This window comes from Vipera ursinii (genome assembly GCF_947247035.1).
Source record: "Vipera ursinii genome assembly, chromosome: 11".
Classification (NCBI taxonomy): Eukaryota; Metazoa; Chordata; class Lepidosauria; order Squamata; family Viperidae; genus Vipera; species Vipera ursinii.
This window is the reverse complement of record NC_139524.1, coordinates 20,255,639-20,277,426: the sequence shown is the minus strand read 5'-3', so window position 1 is coordinate 20,277,426 and position 21,788 is coordinate 20,255,639. Positions and strand designations below refer to the sequence as shown.

The following is a 21,788-nucleotide window of genomic DNA, read 5'->3' as shown; positions in this document are numbered from 1 at the left end:
AGGCGGGAGGAGGCCGAGAGGGCAAACCCAGACGGGGGGCTTCCAGCCGTTGTGCTGAAGGGGACGAGGGAGATGCAGGGGCCCTCCTAGAGCCCTAGGGCCGGCCCGTCCCCACTGGGCTAACTCTCTGCGGGCCACTATGGGATGCTGCGAGGCCCAATGCTTAGGGTGTGGCGATGACACCTGAGGGGAGCAGCTGGGAGGCTTGGCAGGGGAAAAGCAACGGCACCACCCAGGGAAGGATGATTTAATTCCTCCTTTGGTGTCCCTCCAACCTGCCCAGGGCCTCAGCACTTGGTGCCTGGGCTTAAACGTGATTAGACAGCTAAATAGGATCGGAAAGGAGACCACTAGGAAATCCCACAACAGTAGATTAGACTCAGACAACATCCCAGAGAAAGGATGAGGCATATTGTGCCCTAGAAAGTTGCATGGGTGCATAGAAACAGAGTTTGACTGGAGGAAACCCTCTTCTTTTCAAGAACGGAGGCCCCCAGAATGCACCCTTCCAGCATCAGCTCTAGCAGGACAAGCCGAGAGAAGCAATGCTTGCTTTCTGCCAAGCAGGGGGAGGCAGGGGGGGCACCTACCTGAGCTTGGCCAGCCATCTCAATCCCCGCGTCGAGAAACTCATCAAAGTCCTCGCTGAACTTCCCCGAGGCGGCTGCCAGCTCCCCGCTCTGACCCCGCGTGGAGTGCACAACCTCCCCAGCCGATTGGTTCAGGTCGGCCGCTGCCTGGTTGAGCTCGCTCTGCGCCTCCTGGAAGGACTTGGAGCTGGGGGGCAGCTGCAAGGGGAGGGTGGGATTAGGAAGCCGCGGCTGTGCCTGGCACACCACCAAGCCCACGGGTCCTGCCTCCTGCCTTCCACAGCGCTACAAGGGGGGGCCAGGAAGCACAGATGGTACTAGCCAGGGGAAGAATTTGTGGCTTCTGCTTCAGTTGCAAACACTCCCGCCTCGTTCTGGGCGATGCACCACCTTTTATCCCATCATCGTTTGGAAAAAAAACAAACCCAAAGCACTTGAGGGGACACCACCGCTCGCACTGACACAGCCGGCCAAGGGGCTTGCAGGAAGCAGGGGCCACGGGGGAAGCTGCTCACCGATTCCACCAGCAGCTTCTTACTGGATTCACCGATGCTCTTCAGGGCCACGTCCACGTCCTTCTGGCCGGGAAGGCAGTTGACGCAGTTGTTCAGCGAATGTGACACGGCTTTTGCCACCTTTCCGAGACACACAGCAAGGGGGGGGAGAAAGGAATCAAAGGAATGCAAACAGCCCCAAGACCCCCAACCCGCCTTCCTGAGGCTCTGACAGCTGCCTGCTGGGGAATAAACCCCTTTGATGGATCAGGCCCCAAGGCCGCTGGGCCGCTGGCGGGACCCAGGCTCTCTGAAGCCCAGGACGGCCAGGGAGCAGACTCACAAGCCAGGATCTCGAGTAAACCTGGTTCCAGCGGTAAACAATGTAGTTTCAGATGGAAGGAGAATTCTAGGGATTCAGGGGGTGGTGGTCTTGCATTTGGGGGGAAGGGAGAATAAAAAGCTCAAGATGACAGCCAAACACGCACAAATGTGGGAGTAGCTTCAATGGCTCCATTCTGGCTTGACCATTTAGACCACAACCTGCAGACACTCCTGCAGTGAGGGAGGCAGATGGGGGGGGCGGGGAGGGTGCCGAGCAGCAGCCGGACAAGCAACCAGAGCCACACGACCCCCTTTGCCAGGTTCTGACCCGGGCGGCATTTGGAGCAGGGCGAGCGGCAGCCCCCTCCTCTCCTGGGGGGCCTCCGGCTGCCCTCCACCCACCTGGGCTAGCCTCTGCTGACTCTCTGCGTCCCCCGGAGACACCAGGGCCTGCTTGGCCTCCTGGATGAGCAGAGCGGAGCCCTCCATCACGTCCCACGCCGAGTCCAGCATTGCCTGGGCCCCGGCTGGGTCGCCTGTGGATGCGGCCACACCCCGCGCAGCTTGTGCCAAGGTCTTCAGGGCCTGGGCCGTTTCCCGGGCAGCCACCCCTGCGGGGAAGAAAGCAGGGAAGTCCGGTCAGCAGCCTGCAGGCTGGCACTGTCTGTCCCAAGGAGAAGGCGAGAAGGCCGGATCCGGTGAGGCCCGGCTTTGGTTTCGCCCGGTGGCCAGTGGGCATCTCAAGGGCTGCCAGCAGGAAATGCAGCCGTTCACTTCCGCGGAGAGATTTGAGGGGAGGCTGAGTTTCTCTCCCCTGCTTACCAAGCCCACGGAGCGTTCATCTTTAGGAATACTTTGCAAACTTCTACAGATTGTTCTCAACAATAATACTGGTTTGCCTCTACAAGTCTGTGGCTCCTTGCGTGGGCCAAAACCGTGAGGTGAGATGACCGGGTGAGGCAGTGACCACCCCTTGGCCACCCTGGGGGGGGGGGGAAGGGAGGCTGCCAGGGCAAGGAGCCTTTGTACCTGTATAGTCTTCATTGCCTTGGGCAGCACAGGTGAGCAGTTGCGCCATGGAGGAGCCGACAGCTTTGGAGGTGCTTCCCAAGTCCTGGGCGCATTTTTCCAGCTGAGGGAGACAAACGGCCTGGTGATCAGTGACCTTCCCAGCTGTGGCAAGGGCCGACTGGTGGCACCCTCGGTGACTGGCACAATTCCCTTCCCACAAGTGGTGGTGGCCCCCCAATATTTCAACTCTCCCACAGAAAGGAGCATCTTCTCCACATATCTCTCTCTTCAATCACGGCTTTTATGAACCGCCGGCAGGACTTGGCCATTAAAAGGCAACCTCTTAAGTGGAATGAATGCCAATCCTTTGCATCTTTCCTCCGAGTTAAATTTTGCTGTTTGAATGGAGCTGGTTTCCCAGAAATTACTCCATTGTGGTTTACTCTCTTAAAACGTAACTTGTAAATCCTCCTGGTTAACATGGCCATAAAATTGAAAAAAGCGTTCACTTCTCAGTCTACCCAAGACATCTGAGAGGAGGGGAACTCTTTGGACCTGCATGTGCCATAAGCGGAGAGAAGCAGCCACCCTTATGAACTGCCCAAAGGGAAGGAATTGAACATATATTTAAATGCAAACCTCCCTCCCCCCCGCAAATTTTTTTAGTCTGGTTAGTACACACATTTTTTTAAAAAAGCAATATAAGCCTTGTCTGATATTCTCCGTTTACCGTTTCTCCCGGAAGAGGCTTCAACTGTCCGTCCAGGGCCGCCATCTTTGCATCCTGCAATTCGTTTTTGAGCGTCTGGACCGTGTTCAAGGCCGAGTCGATCTCCATGGGGCCACAGGCCTCGTGTGCCTAAGCGCAAGACAGATGAACAAGCACATCCCCACGAGTTTCTCACCACAAGCGCAAAGCTCCTCCAAAGGTGGGGGGGCTGATGGGAAGGAATCCTGGGGGGCTCCTCCCACCCCACAAGACTCGGGGGGGGCCCGCTGGGCTTCTGCCCACCTTCTGAGAGGCCGTCCTCAGCTCCGCCAGGCTGGTGGCCAGATTCTTGGCACACTGGCTCAACTGCATGGCTGCCGCCTGGTCAGTCACGGTTGGCACGGCTGCTTTGGCCGAAGCCACCATTTTGCTCCCTGGCTGTTGAAAGAAAGACCAGCCCGTTGGCCTCTGGCAGAGCGAGCCCCTGCCCACCCCACGCCCGCCTTCCAACTCGCATACCTGGAGGAAGCTTTGGCTGGAGTTGATCAAGGTGAGTTGGGCTCCCAGGTCCTCCGCCTGCGCTTGGCTCCCTCGTACCCCTTGCACCAGCTGTGGAATGTGGTCGGCCACGTTCTGCCCAGAGGAGGAAGGAAGGAAGGCGGGCGGCTTGGCTCTCCAACTGGGCAGCTCGAGGCCAGCCCCACCTGGACAGCCCTTCCTATACCCGAGCGGACAATGGTGCAGAGCTGGCACAACACGGGAGGAGTCGCTTGATGGGCTGGAAACCGGGACTGTGTTAAGTCCAGCCAGGTCAGGATTCAGTGGCTGGAGGTTGCCGCTTTGCCTCCAGCCCTCTGAGACCCAGGCAAACAGGTTGTGTGAATGAGGCCTCAGAGTGCTGAAGGGACGCAGCTCACCCGGAATGGATTTCGCGACTGGAGCAGCTTCCAACCCACAAAGACCCGGCTGTCTAGGCTTTCGGCTTGGGATTATTTACAGAGCGTTTTCTCGGGATTCAAGAAGCCGAGTCTGGTTATGGGCGTGTTAAAGACACCAGGGGGCTCCTCTTCACCCTTTTGACTTCTTCCCGGTTCGAGCGACCTTACCTTGCAGCTCTGGACAAGCTGCTGGTGGGCTGCTGCGTTCTTGTTTGAAATGGCGGCGTTCTGCGAGGCTGCGATGGTTTGCGTGGCAGCTGCGGCTGCCTGTTTCGCTGCCACCTGCAAGGAGGAGGGTCTGGAAAGCCTTGGAGGGGCAAGCGAGAAGGGGGGGGTCTGGCCAGCAGACGAGAGCGGGTGGGGATTTCTTACACTCCGTTTTCCCAAAGCTTCTATCCACTAACCTCTAAAACCGCCTTCCCCGACCAGGTGCCCTCCAGATGTGCTGAGGCTGCGACTCCCTTTGGCTCTGCTAGCTGAGAATGCCAGGAAGGGCAACCCCGGCGCAGCTGGAGGGAGGCAGACCGAGAGGGGGAAGCAGGAACCTCTTCATTCCCCTGCGGGACCCGCTCAGGACCTCTTCCCAGCCTAAGAGGAACCCAAGCGGCCGGCTTGGACCGGGAGAATACGGATTCACCGGTGACCCTGGAGGCCCTCCTTCTCCTGGAGAGAAGCACCAGGTGGGGAGGCTTTGGAAGAACCACCAAGAAGGGAAGGTTGGCAGAATTTACTCAGCCCTGAAAAGCGAGAACGTTTCCTTTCTCTTTATGAACACACACAGTCATTCTGGACGTTGGCGCTCAGGGAAGCCCGCTCCTCTGCTTGCCTTTTGCAGGCTGGTTTCAGGCTGACACGCAGCCTCCGTGCAGGGTGGGCCCCAAGTCCAGGGCTGACCGGCCTGGCAAGACAGGCATTCTCTTCCCCAGCTGTGTATCGGCACCGATCCGGTAGAAGGGGGAGGAAGCAGCTGTCTGAAAGTTTTGGCCTGGCTCAGGCCAGGCAACAACTCAGCCAAGGAGAAAGAGGGGACCCGCCAACGGTCTCACCTCCAGTCGGTTCACAATCTTCTTCTTAATGGCGTTCTGGGCAGCTGCGTTGGTGGCCACCCGGAGCCCTTCGGCCGCTTCCCGCAGCCGCTGCTGCTGGTCCTCATTGTCCGGGTTGGCAGCAGCTCCCTGTGGGGGCAAATCGCAAAGACGAAACTTGGAGGGCTCAGGCCCATCCCAGCCTTCACGTTATGGGGAAGCCGCCTCTGCCCCAGGACTGACTTCATCTTGTCGCCCTGCCGCCCCCCCCCCAAAAAAAGTAAGCACCAGCAGTGAGCCTTTCTCGACAGCCACACGGTGCACGTGGGGTTTTGTGGTACCTTTGCAGCTTCTACCATCCGGGCAGTGGAATCAGCAAGAAGTTTGGCAGCTGCCAGGAGCTTCTTTGAGTTTTCCATGTCGATTTCTGCCTCGGCGTCCGACCGCATGGCGTTCACCAGGTCTGACGTTGCTTGCGCCAACACCCTGGCCTGCCGCACCATTTCCCCTGCAACCGGATTGAAAATGCGCCTTCTTTCCATCTCTCCGGGCCCATCTCTGACCCTCTCCCGGGCTCTGATGATTCCCAAGCTCCACCAAGCCCTCTCCTGGGCTGGCGTGGAGAGACATTCCCCTTGCAGAAGGTGCTCAGGGCCCCCAAAGGCCAGGGAAGCGAGTGCCTCTATGTCCGAGGCCCTCCTTAGCCTGCAGGAGGCACCAGGCTCGATTTCTGGCTCTACCAGTTGAGGGAGGGACGGATCTGGCAGCCAACATGGCTGGAGGACAAAGAGTGGGCAGATGTGCTCCTTCCAGACAGAGTGGGCCGGAGTGTCAAAAGACGTCAAGGTGATAGCCACCAGGGCAGATCAAGAGGGAGGGAGGGGGCGTGGTTCAATTGTGTGACTGGACCTTGACTTTTCTGAACCCCCCCCCCCATGAATGCTCCTGTGCATAACTCCACCAGTCGCCCTCAGAGCAGAAGCAGAGCGAAAGGGCAGCTGGGCAGGAGAGCTTACCGGCGTCCCCCATGGAACTGAAGATGCTCTCGGTCACGTACATGATGGTGTCGGTGGCCTGATCGTAGCGTCCAATGGGCTCCCCCCGGCTGGCAAACTGGCGGACGTGCTGCAGGAGGTCATTCAGGGCCTGGCTGACCACACTGGCCGCTGCGCTGACTTGCTTGAGCAGTTCAGTGTCATCCGTGGCAGCCTGGCACGCCTGCACACAGTTCTCCACGGAGCGATCCACCAGCTTCCCAGCTTCAATCAGCTGCTCCTGACACACCGGGGAGCTGATGGTGGGACTCACCACCTGCACCAAAGCACATCCAGCCACGCGAGGTGAGCGGCATCCGGCCTGGGCAGGGCTGTCTGACTGCCACAGCAGGGGAGCGGCTCTTTCGCCCTCATGACAAACTGGCCAATGGACCACGGCTGTCCCGAGGTCCACCCAGCTCTCCACTGGCGGGCGATATCACAGAAGCTAGGTCTATCTCATCCACCCTGGCTTGCCCACCCCTCCCTGGACGCACCTTTGCACAAGCCACCAGCTGCGAGGTGGAGAGGGCGCACTGTGTGGCAGCCGCGATCACCCGGTTCTGCAGAACGGTGTCCTCGGCCACCTGAGCCACGTTCTTGGCCTTCAGCACCAACATGGCAGCAGCATTGGCCACAGCTTTGGCCAGGCTCATCAAGACATCCTGCGGAAGAGGAAGGTGGGAAAGAGGGTTGAGCCACGAGGAGAGGTATGGAAATCGTAAACGGGGGAGCGGGGTTCAATCCCTGAAGAATAAAGGGTCCGGGGAGCTTTACCTGGAAACGTTCGTCCGTCTCATTCTCCCCGATCTGCCTGAGCAGCTCCCCGCTGGCTTGGCCGATGCTGCCGGCTGCGGTCAGAACAGTCTGGCGAGGCTGGAAAGAGAGAAAATTAGGAAAGATGATCACACTGCCTGAGGAAGAGAAATTCTCAAGCTGCTGCCCTTCCACCGAAGCAAAGTCCTCCCTATGGATGGTATAGTAAGAACCAGGGGGCAACCGGGCAGCCTGCTGCCATTCTGCCCTACGGCCTCACCTCTCCTGATGTCGGTTCCACCGCTTTGAGCAGGTTTGAAACGGCCCCTGCCAGGGTCCGAGCGGCCTTCAGGAGGTCCTCCCCACTTCCGACTTCGTCGTCCATGAGGGCCGCCAGCAACTTGACCCCCTTGGACATCTCCGTGAGGTTGGAGGAGATGGTGGTGATGGCACAGCCCACCGCTGTGTAGTCTGTGTCAACCGGGTCCCCTGCCAAGCAAAGCAGACCAGGAGATGCCCAACTTCCAAAGGCGTTGCGGAGGCCCACACTTTCTTATACCGCTAGGGCCTGGTCTTTGCGGGACCGGTTGTTGTTGCTGTTTAATGTTTCAGAGGATCCTCTGCTTGGGCACAGAGCACCCTTTGGGCTCCTTGCAGGCCACGGGGATACTCCCGAATGCGCCACTGAAATGGGAATGCTGACCAAAGCAAACTCAGCAGGTGTTTCCTTTAGAACCTTGGAAAGATACACGATACACTCACAGGACCATTACTGAGCACGCAGCCTCCTTACCTGCTGTAAGGTTCACAACGGAAGCTGTCCCTGCAGTGATTGCATCAACTTGAGAGTGTATTTCATGTTTTGACTCGTCCACTTTGTTCTGGACCCAAACTCTGGAAGCCTGGAGAAAAAGGCAGATGCCGAATTAAAAGAATGCAGGACATCTTCTAACTTCTAGGTTTGCTAATCCTCAGAAACCTTCTCCATCCTGGTGACCATCAGACAGAGAGGCACCTGCTAGGATTCTTAGCAATTACAAAGTGAGTGAAGGATTCTGGGGATCCTGATGTATCTGGAGAGACTCAGCTTAGGAAGGGCTCCCTTAGACAGGACTGTTTGATTGCCCACTCTATTTGCTAAGGAGCATCCCTGGAATACTCAATATTCAGGGGTCCCCAAGGACAGATGGAGCTGACCCCTCAAAGAAAGGCAATTATTTCACACAGTTCCCCTGTGTCAGGCTTGCTCTTCCTGGGGGAAAGAAGTGCTATCGGACCTTGGAAGGGCCGACTCACACATGGATAACCGAGGACTTTCCTACAAGAGACACAGAAAATGGCCAAGATGGGGCTGTTTAGCTCATAGGCACGAAAGCATTTTGAAGCACAGAAGGGCTGCTGAGAGAGCCTGAATGTGGAGAACGAACAGACATCCCAGGCCAATGATGGTTTTGGGGAGATGGTCTTCCCTTTCCCCCCAAGCCAACTGACCATGTCATTTCCTAAAGGCGGAAGGTCATCGACTTGGGTGAGGTCTGCCTGCGTCTGCTGGACGGCCTGCATGCTGGTGTTGATGGTGCCCATCAGGGCCTGTTGGGCCGAAGTCTGAGGAAAGCCAAGCAAAGTTCAGCAGATCTTCTCCTGCCGAGGGACCAGGAGCCCACCCTCGCTCAGAGGGGGAGGGGAGGGGCTTACCAGAGGGGGCATGTGGGCCCTGTGCATCTGACCGACCGTCACCTGCTGCTGCGGGGAAGGCATGCTGCCCACATTGAAGATCTCTGGGCCGGTGGAGCCCGAGCGCATGATGGCTGGAAGCGCCACGGAGCCGTGCTCCACCTTTCCGGTGCGGTTGAACTGCTGCTGCAGTATTGTCGACCTGCCAAAGGAAGGGAAGAACCAGGCTGGGAAGAGCGTTCCTTGCCCTCCCTGATCCTTCCCTTGGGGGACAGTCGAATGCTGCTCTGTTCCTCTCCAGCACTTCTCCCATGGCTGGGCTGGTCCACCAGCTCCAATTCCACCCCCTCAAGGTCTGATGAGCTGCTCCTGGCCCCGTAAAAGCTTGCACCCTCTTATGGACTTGGTATCTGACACGTCCCAATAAGGTGGACAGCATTTGAGAGATGCAAACTGCAAAATGGAAGGAAGGCCTTGGAGATGAGAAGAAGAGCAGCTCTCATGAAGAGGAGGTGAGGCTTGGAATAAAGGAGCACGACAGCTCACGGGATCTGCCACAAAGACCTGCCAGTATAAAAACCAGTCCTCTTCCACGTACTTTTTGGGAGAGACAGATTCTTCTAGCATAGTCGATTCTTCATCTCCTTCCAGCCCAAAGCGATCCTTGCTTTGCTTCTGCAGAAAAGGCAAACGCAGGTTTTCAGTCCCTTCCTGTGTCTTGTGAAAGCATCTCCCCTTTTGCAAACGGGTCTGAACACGCAGCCACTCAGGAATCCACTTGGGGCTCTAATCCCAGGCCCTTTGGCTTGCCAGAGAGTCTTCTGGGCAGTTGCCCCAAGGCCTAGGTCACGGTCAGGGCAATTCCCTACCACCAGCGCCTATGATGCCCTGCCCACCAAACACCGGCCAGGGCGGAGGCTTGAGACTGGGAATGAAAACAGATTTAACCCTCACCTCCTCGCGTGACCTACATACATGGAATGGAATGGCAGCAACAGGGAAGAGAAGCCCGAGGCCCCCTCTCGCCCCCAACCCAATGCCCCCGTCCCCCCCCTTGGCCGTTTGGGGGCAGGTGGCAGGGACGGCTGCCTGGATGCAGAACTAAAGGCTGTGGCTCTTCCTTCACGTTCAAGGTGACTGGAGGAGCACCTGGGCCCTCCCAGCAGAAGCTGAAGGGCTTCACCTTCTTGAGGATGATGTCAATGTAACCAGCGATCAGCTGAGAGATCTGCTCTCCTTCAGTGGTCTGTACTGAGTAGTAGCTTTCTTGGTACTCCCCAAAATCCTAAGGGAAGATACAGCACCGTTTGCACCAAGATTACACCCAGTTTGCCACCGGGAAACTTTTCTTCTGCTTCTCTCTCACCACCACGAATTACCAGGGTGAAGCTTTTGGGTGAGGCCGCCCAGCGTTTCACCGTGGTCAGAGGCCACTCCTGCAAGACTTCCTTGGTCTTTTCATCCACACGCATCACGGACTCCTTGGTAATTCCTAGCAAACGGGGGACCAGTTTGTTCTTTCCTTTCATTTTCTCCTGTGGAGGGGAAAAAAACAAAACAAAATTTGAAAGAACGTAAGACGACTCCCGAGGATCGATCCAGCGGAAGGCCTGTCTAGTGCAACTTTGGTGTTCCTCAGAAGCCAAGCAGATGGATCCTAGAAGCTCATCAAGAGGGCAGTTGCACAATGGCACCCAACAGGAGGTAGGAAGCAGTCCTGAAGTGCAGCAGCAAATCTGAGCCAGGCCCTTCCTGGACTTTGTGACTGAATCTCCTTTTACCACTCTCAAAAAACTAAATCTATTATTGCATCGGAGAGCAGCAAATTCTACGGTTTAATATGTGCCGAGAAGCCCTTCCTTCTCTTGGTCCTGAATCTCTTGCCTTGAGGGCCAGACGAGGCTGCCCATATCCCAACCCCCTTTCCTACATCACCCATGACCCCCTGGACCCCCGTCCTCTTTCCCCTCCCCCAAAGCAAAGCCTTTCCTCCATGACCCACTGCCCAAGTCCTGAGTCCATCGGTGAGCCCTTCACTTTGGCTCACGGCTCCAGAAAAGGGGCTCCTGGCATACCTCTAGCTCGTGTTTTTATGTTAAAATAAGTTAATTGGGATAATGGACACCGATCTTGATCGTCCCGGGTCTCCTTAGAACATGAAGGGTCCAGCAACTAAATTTTGAGGAATCGCAAGCAGTTGGCCTTCAATAAAAAAGTGCAAAAAGAGAAAATCATGTCTGCTATTATAATTCATCCCCATTCCCCAAGTTACAATAATTCATGCAAAGCAGAGAGGATTAAATGTTTGGAGCATTCGTTAAACAGCTCTGGTTTTCAAATTCTCTGCTTTCCTCCCCTCATAAATTGATCACAGCCAGACATCTCGCACTGCTGTTCCAGAAATGACTTAATTGACATTTGCTTCAAACAGCCCTAAAAAAAGGGAGAGAGTTCAAGGAATGCAATATGTGTTTTTAATTGAATGAACCCCAGCATCTCACTGCAGTAAAAATAGTTGTCTTCCTCAAGTGCCCCATGGTGCCAGTTGGAAGTCACCTGTTAGGAGAATATCGAAGGAATCTGAGTGTGAGAAAAAACACGGCTTAATTCTGTTGCAGCATTCTGGGAAAATCACTGGTGCACAAATTGCTCCTTTGCACCTGAAAGGAAATGGCTACCACAAAGCGCCACTCCGCTAGCAAAGGGCACCTTCTCAGTCGGGAGAGGGAGGATCTCCCGTAAACGGGAAGCGTGAACGGCTCAGCCAATGCAGAACTTGTTTAGCTGATTTTTCAGGGGGGGGTCCAAGAACAGCAATTAAGAACGATCAGCCAAGTTCACACTACAGATTCACATTTGGCCCAGTTCAATATCAAAAGGTAAAGAGGCGTCTGTTTCCTTCGCTCTCATTTAGTTTTATGATGAGGTGCCAAAAAGTCACTTAGGCTTGGTGAAGTTGTGATTTCTCTAAGTTAGAGGTGGGCAACTCCGGCAACTTTAGGACCTGCGGACTTCAACTCCCAGAATTCCTGAGCCAGCATGGTTGCCAATCCCTGCTCTAAACCTACTCATGTTTGGACTAGAAAACTCAGATTTGACTTTATGATAATGCAACTTTGCTTCCCACATCTGGCTACATGATGACAAACCCAGTCAAATTATTCATATGTTCTTGGCATCAGAATATTATGGGGTTAAAAAAAAGATACCAGTCCAGACCAGGAAGTGATGTTGGCCAAGACCTTAACTCTAAACCCTTTGAGTTGAAAAAGGTGCAAACTCTTTAGCCGGGTCTTATGAAACATATTCGTCACCGTTGCAAGCATCAGCCATTGAATCTAACTCAGTACATTTAATTCAAGTCCAATTCCTACCTTCACCAGGAAAAAGGAGACTCCATAGGTCCTCAGAGATCGGGCCAACTTAACGTACTTCACTTTTGCCTCGATTTCAGTCATCTCTCCACAATTCTTGTGTTCCTGTGGTGAAGAGGACTATTTTTGACAAGCTGAAACCTCCTAGGAGAATGCCTCAGCCACAGTGGAACAGGCAAACTTTCAAGGTACTGCTAGAGAGAGAGTAACCTCTGAACGTTCTACTTTATTTGCTTATCAAGATCCATAAGCTGACATGTCTCAACAGACCAGGATATGAGCTGAAATTGGCCATCTTCTCGTTTTCTGATCTTCCTTTCTCAGCCATGCCACATTCTCTATCGTCTGGCCCACGGCCTACAGCCCTTCCTCGCTCAACCTGTCATCTGAGAGAGTCAGTGTGTGTGTGTGTGTGTGTGTGTGTGTGTGTTTTGTTTTCACTTCTGCAGCTCATGTCAGCTTTCATTAACCTCTGAGGTTCCAGTGATATTTCAAGGATGCGAGATTCACACATGCAAAGGTATTTATTTCCTCAGCCCTTGGAAGACAGGTGTCATCTTGCCTCCATAGGCCTTTTGAAAGAGTTTTGCATCAAATTTTTGACGCTTGGCACCTTCCAGGATATAGCTTATATAGACGGCCAACGTCTGTACTATCCAGAGCAGAAAATGGGATTTTTCCCCCAAGCTGACCTGGATGTTCATAGCATCACTTTATACTTCCCACTCCAGGCCAATCATAAATGTTGGTTTGGGTGCAAGGGGATGCTCACCTTGTGTTTAGATCGAACCAGATTAGGCAGCTGATTGCAACTTGGAGGAGAGGCTGCTCCCTATGCCAACTAATTAGCAGACCAGATGTCAAAAGTCTGCTTCCCATCTGGAACCTTTCCTCCCTAAACATGAATCTCATAACCCTTAATAACAAATACTGAAGCCCGGAGTAAAGTTGTTTGTATATTTTGAATAGATCTGAGACTGGTATCTGCTCTGTTCTGTTTGATAGGAGTTGTTGAAGTGACTTTAATTAGTATTTTGTTTTTTGAGAACCAAGGCACAAATCAGAAAGGACCTGAAACACATACAGTAGATAGCTTGAAAAAATAGCCCTTAATTTGCTATAATAGGAATATAATTGTAATTCCCAAACCCAAAAGAGTTCCTATCGACGTCAGCCTTTCCTGGCCTGTGCCCTCCATATGCTGCCTGGGTGTTGTGGGAATGCAGTCTGAAAACATCTGGAACACATCAAGGTGGCAGTGGCAGATCCTGACCAAGCAGATGAAGTCCCATGCTCTTCATCAGCTGTTTCCCAACCAGATGTGTCAGTCTGTAACTTCCAGGGTCCCCACTGTTCACACTGACTGAGCATGGTGGGAATTCTAGCTCCAAACATCTGGAGGGCATTTGATGAGAAAAGCTGCACTGGATGCAGCTAGTCAAAACAAGAACAAGGATTTCAAGCCCTCTTGGTGCCTTTCGCATCCTCTCCCGTGATGCACAGAACTAAGCGGAACCCCCTGAAAGCTCTAATCTCTTCCAGCTCAGCCAGCTCCTCGGGAAGGACGGTCCTTCTTTGCTTTCTGCACTGCAGCCAAAAGCTACTGAGCACGCTCCTTTCCTGAAGAGAACACCCTGAAAAGCAAACCAGGCTCCCAACCAGGTGCAAAATCGTAATTTAGGGTAGGACCTTTGCCAAAGGCAGCGAGAGAGAGGAAGAACGCCTGCTTCCTCCACACTTGACAGAATGCCACAAAGCCAATGTGGGGCTGCACAAGACACACAAGGACAGAAAGGAACATGAAGATGCACACTGTATCAGGCTTGGGGAAGACGATTCCCTTTTTAATTACCTGGAATATTCTCTTTTCAGCTCCTCTCTGCTTGATGTATTCTTTGGGGAGAAATTCTTTCAGACTGTAGGAACAAGAAGTCACAATTAATGAAGGGGCCGTCTCTTAACTGGAAAGCGTTCAGCTGCAGACGTTGAAGAGAAGATCCACGGAGCCAGGCTGGCTAGGGCCTTTTGGGAATTGAAGTCCACACGTCTTCCAGTTGCCAAGGTTGAAAAACGGCAGCTTAGAGCTTGTATGCAGCTGGCCAGTTGTGGTTATTCCATAAACCATTATTAACATGCCTTGATAAGCCCCGCTCAACTGTCCGTCTGCAGTTGCCCAGCTCCGTTTAGCCCCAACGAGAAGAGTCTCACTTACTCTAAGAATCCAGGTTTGTGTTTGTGCTCTACGTGAGGCCCAAACTGGATCTGTGCCTGAAAACCGCCAAATTCACAGGCTTTCTCGAAGGACACTGGGTGGGAACCATTCAGAATGTCATCACGGGCCTAAAAAGCAAGCGGGGAAAGAGTCCGGAGCAGGCCCAAAGATCTCAGCTCCTCCTTTGCCCACCCCCGAGTTTTCCAAGAAACTCGGCACTTCCCTTCTTTACAAAGGAAGTGAGAGGCAGCACCTTCCTGGCGTCAAGTGGCAATTCAAAGCAGCACCAGTGGGAATAAGAAGCCTCAACATCATGGACCTACTAATAAATGGGGCTACAATACTTAATTCCAGTTTCCAAGATTCTGCAAACTAACCCCTTTTCCTTTCAATAAATCTAGTTAGTCTAACTCTGCAAGAATCTCGTTTTGGGGTTGTGACCCGCTGTTCAAGGTTCACACCCTCAGGTCATGGTTTAACATGATGTGCAAATGCGTGGCTTGCTAAACCAACCAGGGCCAAACTACCCCTGACCTAGCCTGGTGGGCACCTCAGCTGTGCCTTAGCAAGAGTCTTAGAAAGTTGACTTTAGCTGCTGTCTTAGCAGGAGGGTCACCTGGACATAGAGCAGGTTGAGCTGGACGGGGTCTCTGGAATCCACGTTCTGGTCAGAGTAGAAGAATTTGCGCCTCAGAAGCAGCGTCTCGCTCTCCTCCACCCCTTGTTCCCGAAACGTTCGGCTGTGATCCAACCAGTTCACTGGGGGCAAAAGGAGAAGCGAGAGTCCACAGGCAGGTCACGTCACAGTCGCTCTTCCCTCCCTCCCTCCCTCCAATTCAGGGGTCTCCAAACTTGGCAATTTTAAGATTTGTGGACTTCAACTCCCAGAGGTCCCCAGCCAGCCAAATTTGGAGACCCCTGCTCTAATTCCTGAGGGAATTTCCAGTGATGAAACGTCTCCCGAGGCAAAGTCAATCCTCTTCAAGCCAAAAAGGACCCCCCCCAAAGCAAGACACTCAGGTTGCCCTAACTATGGTTTAAGCAAACTGTCTGAACTCAGCTAGTTTTCATCTCCATGAGACGACTATCAACAATTACTGAAAATACGACATCATCAGCGAGCATGTTGCAACCTTCATTAAGTGGAATAATCCAGATGTTGCCAGCAAACCAAGAGAAACAGGAGAAGACCTTGTTCCGACATCACAGCTTCATTATAATTCAGCTTAGCCTCCTTCAGGTCACTGGACTGCAGCTCCCATGATTCCCTACGGGCTTGGCTACGGGTCACTATGGGAGCTGGGCAGCACCACGTTAGAAAGGAGAAAATGCAGAGCAAGGCTTAAAAAAGTCTTCTGAAAGCTGGTGAAGGAGCCATGAGAATCAGCCGTGGTTCATTTTGGAGATCCCCGACTCCTTTTTCCTTCCCCCCCATTTAACTCCTAGATTTGAGCACGGGCATTTCAAGACATCTGCGTCCACCTTAGATGACGTGCCAATCTAAGATGTTCCTACTTGACCAGTGCAACTAAGAATTCGCTCCCGTTTTCAAGGCGATCCCGTCTGGGTTTCCTATCCCTGGAAAAGAGACTCTCTCGGAGGCAGCAACTCACAGTCATCATCGGTGTGCAGCTTGGCTTTTAATTTCTCCATCTTCTTCTCATCCCGTAGCAGCGTTCGATCCTTTTTCAGGGTCCCTGTGCCCTCTTCCTTCTTTTCCTCACTGCCTTCCTGGATTAAGGAGTACTCTTCATAATTGGTGATGCCTAAAATTGCAAAGAAAATCAACACTCGAGCTGCAAGAACTGGCATGAAGGGGGAGAACGGGGCAAACTCTGTTGGTCAGAACAGCCCTGCTGACTCTCATGGGAATCATTTTCAGTTCCCTCCGAAGCCTAAAGAAAGGGCAACTTTTGGGAACTCTTCCCTGCTACTGACCACCAGGGTGGATGTTGGCCTTTCCAGAACTTTAAGTAAACCTGCCTTGTTCATCGCATCCAGCGAACAATAGAGCTGAGCAATTGAGGACAGGCACAAGAACTTCAGCCCATCCAGCAGCAAAAACAGGTCAGACCTTCTGGCAGAGAACTAAGAGGACAACATCTGGGCAGATTCAGGCTGGGAGCTCCAGGAAAATGGGTTGCACAAGTTCAACCTTCAGTCCTTACAGCCCACTTTCAAATCAAGGAAGACTAAGAGAAGCAGATCCTTCTCCTTCGGTCCACATCAAGGGCTAGCCACCTTCTAGATGATAACCAATCTACTGCATTACAGGCCAATTAATGGGCAGCTGCCACCAGATACACACAGCAAGAGAGCAAGAGATTCCCAGCACAAGTTCTCAATGCAGGAAAAGGCCTTTGGGAGGCCAACTAACTACAGCCTGGCTCAAAAAACACATTTCCTGGAATGCCACTTTTGGAAGCCACAAGTGATGGTTGACTACCGCAGCCTGCCACAAAGTCTACTTCACAGACTTTGTACCCTCTTTCATGTGGGGCTGGCCACCTCAGATCATTTGTCTGGAGGGGAGATTTGATTGTTCTTCTGTATGGGGATAATCTGCTTGGACGCCCATCCTCTATCATACCTATCCGGCTGCAGATGGTCACCAGCAGTTCTCCAACAGTTTTAGAGTCATCCACCATCACCGTCTTCACGGAGCCGTCCAACATCCTGATTTTCTGGGGTCTCTGCTTCTTTTTGTACTCCAGAATATCCTAGGGAGTAAACCACCGGAATATTTCACAGAAGAGACAAACCTGGAATTTGTTGGGTTTCTTTCATTCTGACCACACCCAAGTAAAACAGAGTCAAGGATACCCTAATTAGGACTTGCACCTCCAGGGATGAGACAGAAGTTGACAGGAGCCACTCCTGAACTCTTGTCAGGGAAGCTTTGTCCATGAGGTCACCAAGAATCAAGGTGCACTCAAGCACATTTTACCTTTATGCTGCAGAAGGCAGTTATTTAGCAGGAATATTGCCTTATCTCAACCACAGTTCCACTAGCGTGTCTAATTGGTCCTGCTAGCACCCTGCAGCCAAAGGCAATCTGCATCCCCAAGAAGTGGAATGGCTCAGCTGTCCTCCTCATTCCCTGGAAGGACCCACGAGCCTTACCCCATTCCGCAGCATGTAGTAATCCAGGGTCCTGCCAGCCTCCAACCAAATGCCCTTCCGTGGATCTTCATCGGATAGAAACAAGCCATAGTCAGAGGCTGTGAAAGAAGATGGAAGAGGAAAGCCATGGAGTCAGTTGAAGAAGCAGGCCCTTTTTTAGATGTCTGTCTTCCAGTCAAGCAGGAAACTTTGTCAGGGCCTTTGGCTTCATTCTTTAGCCCTGGTCTTCTGCTGGCCCCTGTAGTCCCTTCTCGTCCCCTGCTTCTCTTTTTCACTCTCAGCCCTATCTCCTTTTCTCTTCCTTTGGCTACAATTGGCTCCCTTAATTCTGCAGGGTTCCAAGTTTGTGATGCATGGATCAATGGATTGATTGTTCAGGAAGGAAGGAAGGAAGGAAGGAAGGAAGGAAGGAAGGAAGGAAGGAAGGAAGGAAGAGGAAGGAAGACCCAGTGCTGTTTCTATAAAGGGAGGCTTCTTGCTTTTCTGCAGTTAGAGATCTTCTAAGATCTGTGGCATAAGGTCCTCTGAACATCCCCACCTGCCTTCTCCTTGCTTCATTAAGTTCCTCTTGGTCTCTCTCTTGGCCGAGTGAGGTTGTCTGTGGTTTGTTTATTCATTCATCTAGCTGCCCATCTTAATAACTCGCCCACAAACAGGGTCTCTCCAGACTCACTTGCCTGCTTAGCAGCCACAAGTTGGCATCCTGACACAGAAAAGCTCATCCCTGTCTAATCTCATAGACTGAGTAGGGTGATTTTCAAACATCCCTTCTTGTTGCAGCATTGATATGCAAGCTATGGTTCAAGAGAGCCAGCGTGGGACCCAGGTGTGCCCGAGACTGACCTTGCCCTGTCTGAGCTTCTGGCACCCTCTCACGGATAACCCGGCACGCATCATAGACTGCAGTGGAGGGCTCAAACTGCATCGTCTTCACCACATTGCAATGGCGGACACAAATTTTCAGCGACAAGGCAACCATGTTGCTGGATCACTCGGGGGCTTTTATCTTACCTTCAAAAGAAGCAAAGGAAAAAACTGGATGAGTATCGAGAAAAGAAAAACAACGGTGACCATTCCAAACTGTGGGACGTTGACTTAGAAGCTGTCAAATTTACTTGGCCATCAAGCCAGTGGAAAGCTTCCAGATCAATTTTTTCCTCATCTACTATTCAGCGTATTTTGATCTCAAAACCCAGCATGTAATTTGGGATCTTCTGCAGGGGAAGCCAACGTTCCGTCACTGAACTTCACATATACCATAATTGCTCTTGATATTATGGTATGGATATATCCATTCTCTGTGTCCAAAATGTCAAATTCCATGCCAAGCAGTAGCAGAGCAGGTCCAGATTACAATTAGTTGGAATCCTATTGGGGGTGGGGGTGGTTAGGGGTCGGTTTGGTTTTGGTCTCACTACAGGGTTCATGTGAAGGCCAACCAGGCATGGAAGGCTCTCCAAGAAGGACTGGGGCTTCCTCCATTTGCTTTGTGCAGAAATCTCCTCCTCCTCCTCTCTCAACTGTGATGGAAGAGGGAGGGGGATGGTCTAGGAGAAGCATCTTATGGTCTCTCACTCATCCCAAAACTAACCTTGGGTCATCAGGACCCGGAAGCCTTCCTACAGCCCCAAAAGGACGCCACCAGTTGGAGTTGAGCCCAAAAACCAGTCCAACCTTTTCATAATGTTAAAGGGAGCCAAAAGCACCCCTCCCCTTTTAGGATATGACTCAGCCGGCCTGTTACTTAAGCAGCTCTCTAAAAGCTGGAGCTGATTACTGTCAAGGCTACCCTTCGCTGGCTCTCCGAAAGATCGGCTTCATTCTTTCCAGCAGCTGATCCCGGGATGGGCAGCCCCCACTCAGCAGAGCCAAGCCTGGTCCTAGAGATGCCCCGCCAGGGAGGGAAGGAATGAGCAACTCCTGGGCTTAGCAAAACCTTCCTCTGCCCCCCTCCCAAGACAGAAGAGGCGTTAGACTGCCTTCATGCAGAGGGAGGCGCGGGCCCACATGCGTGCACATGCACACACACACACACACACACACACACACACACACACACAGAGATGGGATAACACCTCCAAGACTCAGCAGGGGGTCCAGAAAATGCTTAGGCCTTTACATCACGCTGTTCTCCAAGAGGCTGCAGCTGACGGAGGAGGGAGGGCAGGAATGCCCCACATGCTCAGAAAGGGCGGCGCTGCCAAAGGTGCACCGCTCACCAAAGGCTAAATGGGGGGCACAGTTGTGCAACAGGCCATCAGATGATAATTCTCCAGTCTCCAGAAACTTTTCATTAGCGAAAACAAAAAAGGTTTATTCCACCCATGCCATGCCCCATTTACTCTGCATCTTACAACTTCTCCCAAATACTATTTCCACACAGTGCATGTTTTTTCCCCCCCTGAAATATCAAGGACCCCACTGGGCAAAAGAGGTGAAAAGTTACAACTCTCATTTCTGAACTCTTGAAACACAAAAAAACGCAAAAAAACGGAAAAGAATATGATGAAAAACTCTCGATCCCAAGCTTAGGGTCGAGGAAGGGCCGTGCCCATCAGGTGAAAAGGGAGGGATGGGAGTTCCAGACTGTACTGTGATTCTCACTAGATCTGAGGTCTCCAAACTTGGCCATTTTAAGACTTGCAGGCTTCATCTCCCAGAATTCCCAAGCCAGCGTGTGCTAGCTGGGGAATTCTGGGAGTTGACGTCCACAAGTCTTAAAGTTCCCAACTTTGGGAGACCCCTGCACTAGATAATAGTAAACTGGAACCTTGAACCAGAAATCTGCCAGTCACACCTGAAGGACTCCTGGTCCTTTCTCTGCAGTAGCTCAGGAGCTCACGGCCGGGCAGAGGGATGTCAATGCAGGTTTTGCCTCCTTTCCTTTCCCCAAAATTGGACAGGGCCGGTGCAGCCGAATCCCTCCGAAAGGGAAAGCTGTGGAATCTCTCCCCCTCCAACGACTGAAACCAATCCAAAGCTACCTCATCCCATTAAACTGAAGCCCTGCTAAAGATGAAGTTCATCCAAAAGTGACATCGAAACATCTGGAATCCTGGCACGATCCAGCTTTGTAATCCAAACAAGCCACTTCTCCATCCCAGGCCTGCAGATTCTGCCTCCTGCAGCCTGTTGTGTTTGGACAGAAAGTCCACCAGGAGGACCTTTTTTCCCTCTGATGAGTCAGCAAAGACTGAGCAGCTGACAGACCAGCCAAGGGGGCAGAGTTCAGAGCCTGTTCTGGCCTTTTGTGAACTTCCAACCCCCCCACCCCCAAAACTAGCGTTGTCCTTCTGTTCCAGGTCTCTTCCCTCTGACCACAAACTCAGGTGGTTGGATGAGGGCAAATGGAACTAGAATTAGGTGGGTTGATAAAAAAAAAAGCCCGGCCAAGTTTAAGGTAACAGAATGAAAACCTCAGAACACAAAGCCAGAAGCAAGGAGAATCGGAACAAAGACTTGGGCAGAGAATGGGTTGGTCAGCCTGAGGCCAGGTGGCGAGCACAAGCCATCTTCCTGAGCCAATGGACACCTGGAGCATGTTCCCTGGGAGAGTGTGGTTAGTCACAAAACCCCACACTCTGCAAACGCTTTGCTATACTCTGCACGCCTTCGAGATACGCACACCACCCAAGTTTTCCCTCTTGTTGATTGATGGGAATAATTTTCAACAGAACAACAGTCTGCAATCACCATGTTATTTTATCCCTGTGAAGTCAATGTGGAGTCCATTTAATCCCCATTTGATAGAAAGCACGATGGCCTCTGCGTGGGTGCTGGCATCCCAGGGAAGGTGGTTTCAAGGGATCCTGAGCAGGAGAGCACCTGAGGATACATCACCACACAGGTCCTGCTCCGCTTGCCAAAAAACTGCCGCTCCTTCAGCCGATCAATTTATGACTGAATGAATCGAGTCGATTTGCATTCTGTTAAGGTTTAAGCAGATGTTGCCCCCACCGGAGCGTTTAAAAATGCAAATCTATTCCCGGTGTCAAACTTTCATCTGCAACAGGGCAGTGATGTCAGCTTATCTCAGAAAGTTGCCAGAAAACAGACGTCTTTCTCAAGCTCCTTGAGATCAGCTGTCGTAAGGCATCTTAATGCAAGGAAGCTGAATTAATAAGACACTATTGATCTCTGAAAGGCCAGAAGCCAGGGAGCCCTAGAAGCAGCTGCTTCGTGGATAAAAAGGGAAAAGATCAATCAATTGTCCAGACTTTATGTCCATTTGCAAGGATGTTCTTTCTCCAAACAGTGCAAAATACGTTGCATAGCATCTGAAAATGAAGGCTCTATGAAAATCAAGGACATCCCTGGACAAATTAGGGCAGTAATATTCTTTTGAAAGAGGCACAAAAGCTGGAGATGCGGAGATTACGAGATGTTCATCAATCTACACTCCTCACAACTTTGGATTCTCAACTGATTACATTTAACTTTGCTGGGCCTACCAGCTGCTTTCTTGGGCCAGACCTTTCCTTACTCACGACTCAAAACGGGGTGGGCAAAGAAAAAGAGCCAATC

At 52.3% G+C, this 21,788-nt stretch overlaps 1 protein-coding gene across 1 annotated transcript in view; it reads right to left on the bottom strand.

Moving 5' to 3' along the window:
* Nucleotides 1-21,788, bottom strand: part of TLN2 (talin 2) — a 61,957-nt gene that overhangs the window by 20,850 nt on the left and 19,319 nt on the right. Inside the window, exons 2-29 of the mRNA XM_083371066.1 lie at nucleotides 18,108-18,275; nucleotides 17,265-17,362; nucleotides 16,732-16,861; nucleotides 15,755-15,907; nucleotides 14,758-14,900; nucleotides 14,142-14,269; nucleotides 13,782-13,845; nucleotides 11,930-12,034; nucleotides 9,935-10,090; nucleotides 9,739-9,840; nucleotides 9,154-9,230; nucleotides 8,577-8,757; nucleotides 8,373-8,486; nucleotides 7,675-7,783; nucleotides 7,162-7,370; nucleotides 6,903-7,001; nucleotides 6,623-6,790; nucleotides 6,108-6,402; nucleotides 5,433-5,599; nucleotides 5,113-5,241; nucleotides 4,235-4,348; nucleotides 3,648-3,761; nucleotides 3,432-3,566; nucleotides 3,150-3,278; nucleotides 2,438-2,540; nucleotides 1,811-2,019; nucleotides 1,106-1,225; nucleotides 591-788 (exon numbers count right to left, since the gene is read on the bottom strand). Coding sequence (XP_083227192.1) covers nucleotides 591-788; nucleotides 1,106-1,225; nucleotides 1,811-2,019; nucleotides 2,438-2,540; nucleotides 3,150-3,278; nucleotides 3,432-3,566; nucleotides 3,648-3,761; nucleotides 4,235-4,348; nucleotides 5,113-5,241; nucleotides 5,433-5,599; nucleotides 6,108-6,402; nucleotides 6,623-6,790; nucleotides 6,903-7,001; nucleotides 7,162-7,370; nucleotides 7,675-7,783; nucleotides 8,373-8,486; nucleotides 8,577-8,757; nucleotides 9,154-9,230; nucleotides 9,739-9,840; nucleotides 9,935-10,090; nucleotides 11,930-12,034; nucleotides 13,782-13,845; nucleotides 14,142-14,269; nucleotides 14,758-14,900; nucleotides 15,755-15,907; nucleotides 16,732-16,861; nucleotides 17,265-17,362; nucleotides 18,108-18,243 — 3,885 coding nt within the window. The 5' untranslated portion in view covers nucleotides 18,244-18,275. The remainder of the gene's footprint in view (nucleotides 1-590; nucleotides 789-1,105; nucleotides 1,226-1,810; nucleotides 2,020-2,437; nucleotides 2,541-3,149; nucleotides 3,279-3,431; nucleotides 3,567-3,647; nucleotides 3,762-4,234; nucleotides 4,349-5,112; nucleotides 5,242-5,432; nucleotides 5,600-6,107; nucleotides 6,403-6,622; nucleotides 6,791-6,902; nucleotides 7,002-7,161; nucleotides 7,371-7,674; nucleotides 7,784-8,372; nucleotides 8,487-8,576; nucleotides 8,758-9,153; nucleotides 9,231-9,738; nucleotides 9,841-9,934; nucleotides 10,091-11,929; nucleotides 12,035-13,781; nucleotides 13,846-14,141; nucleotides 14,270-14,757; nucleotides 14,901-15,754; nucleotides 15,908-16,731; nucleotides 16,862-17,264; nucleotides 17,363-18,107; nucleotides 18,276-21,788) is intronic.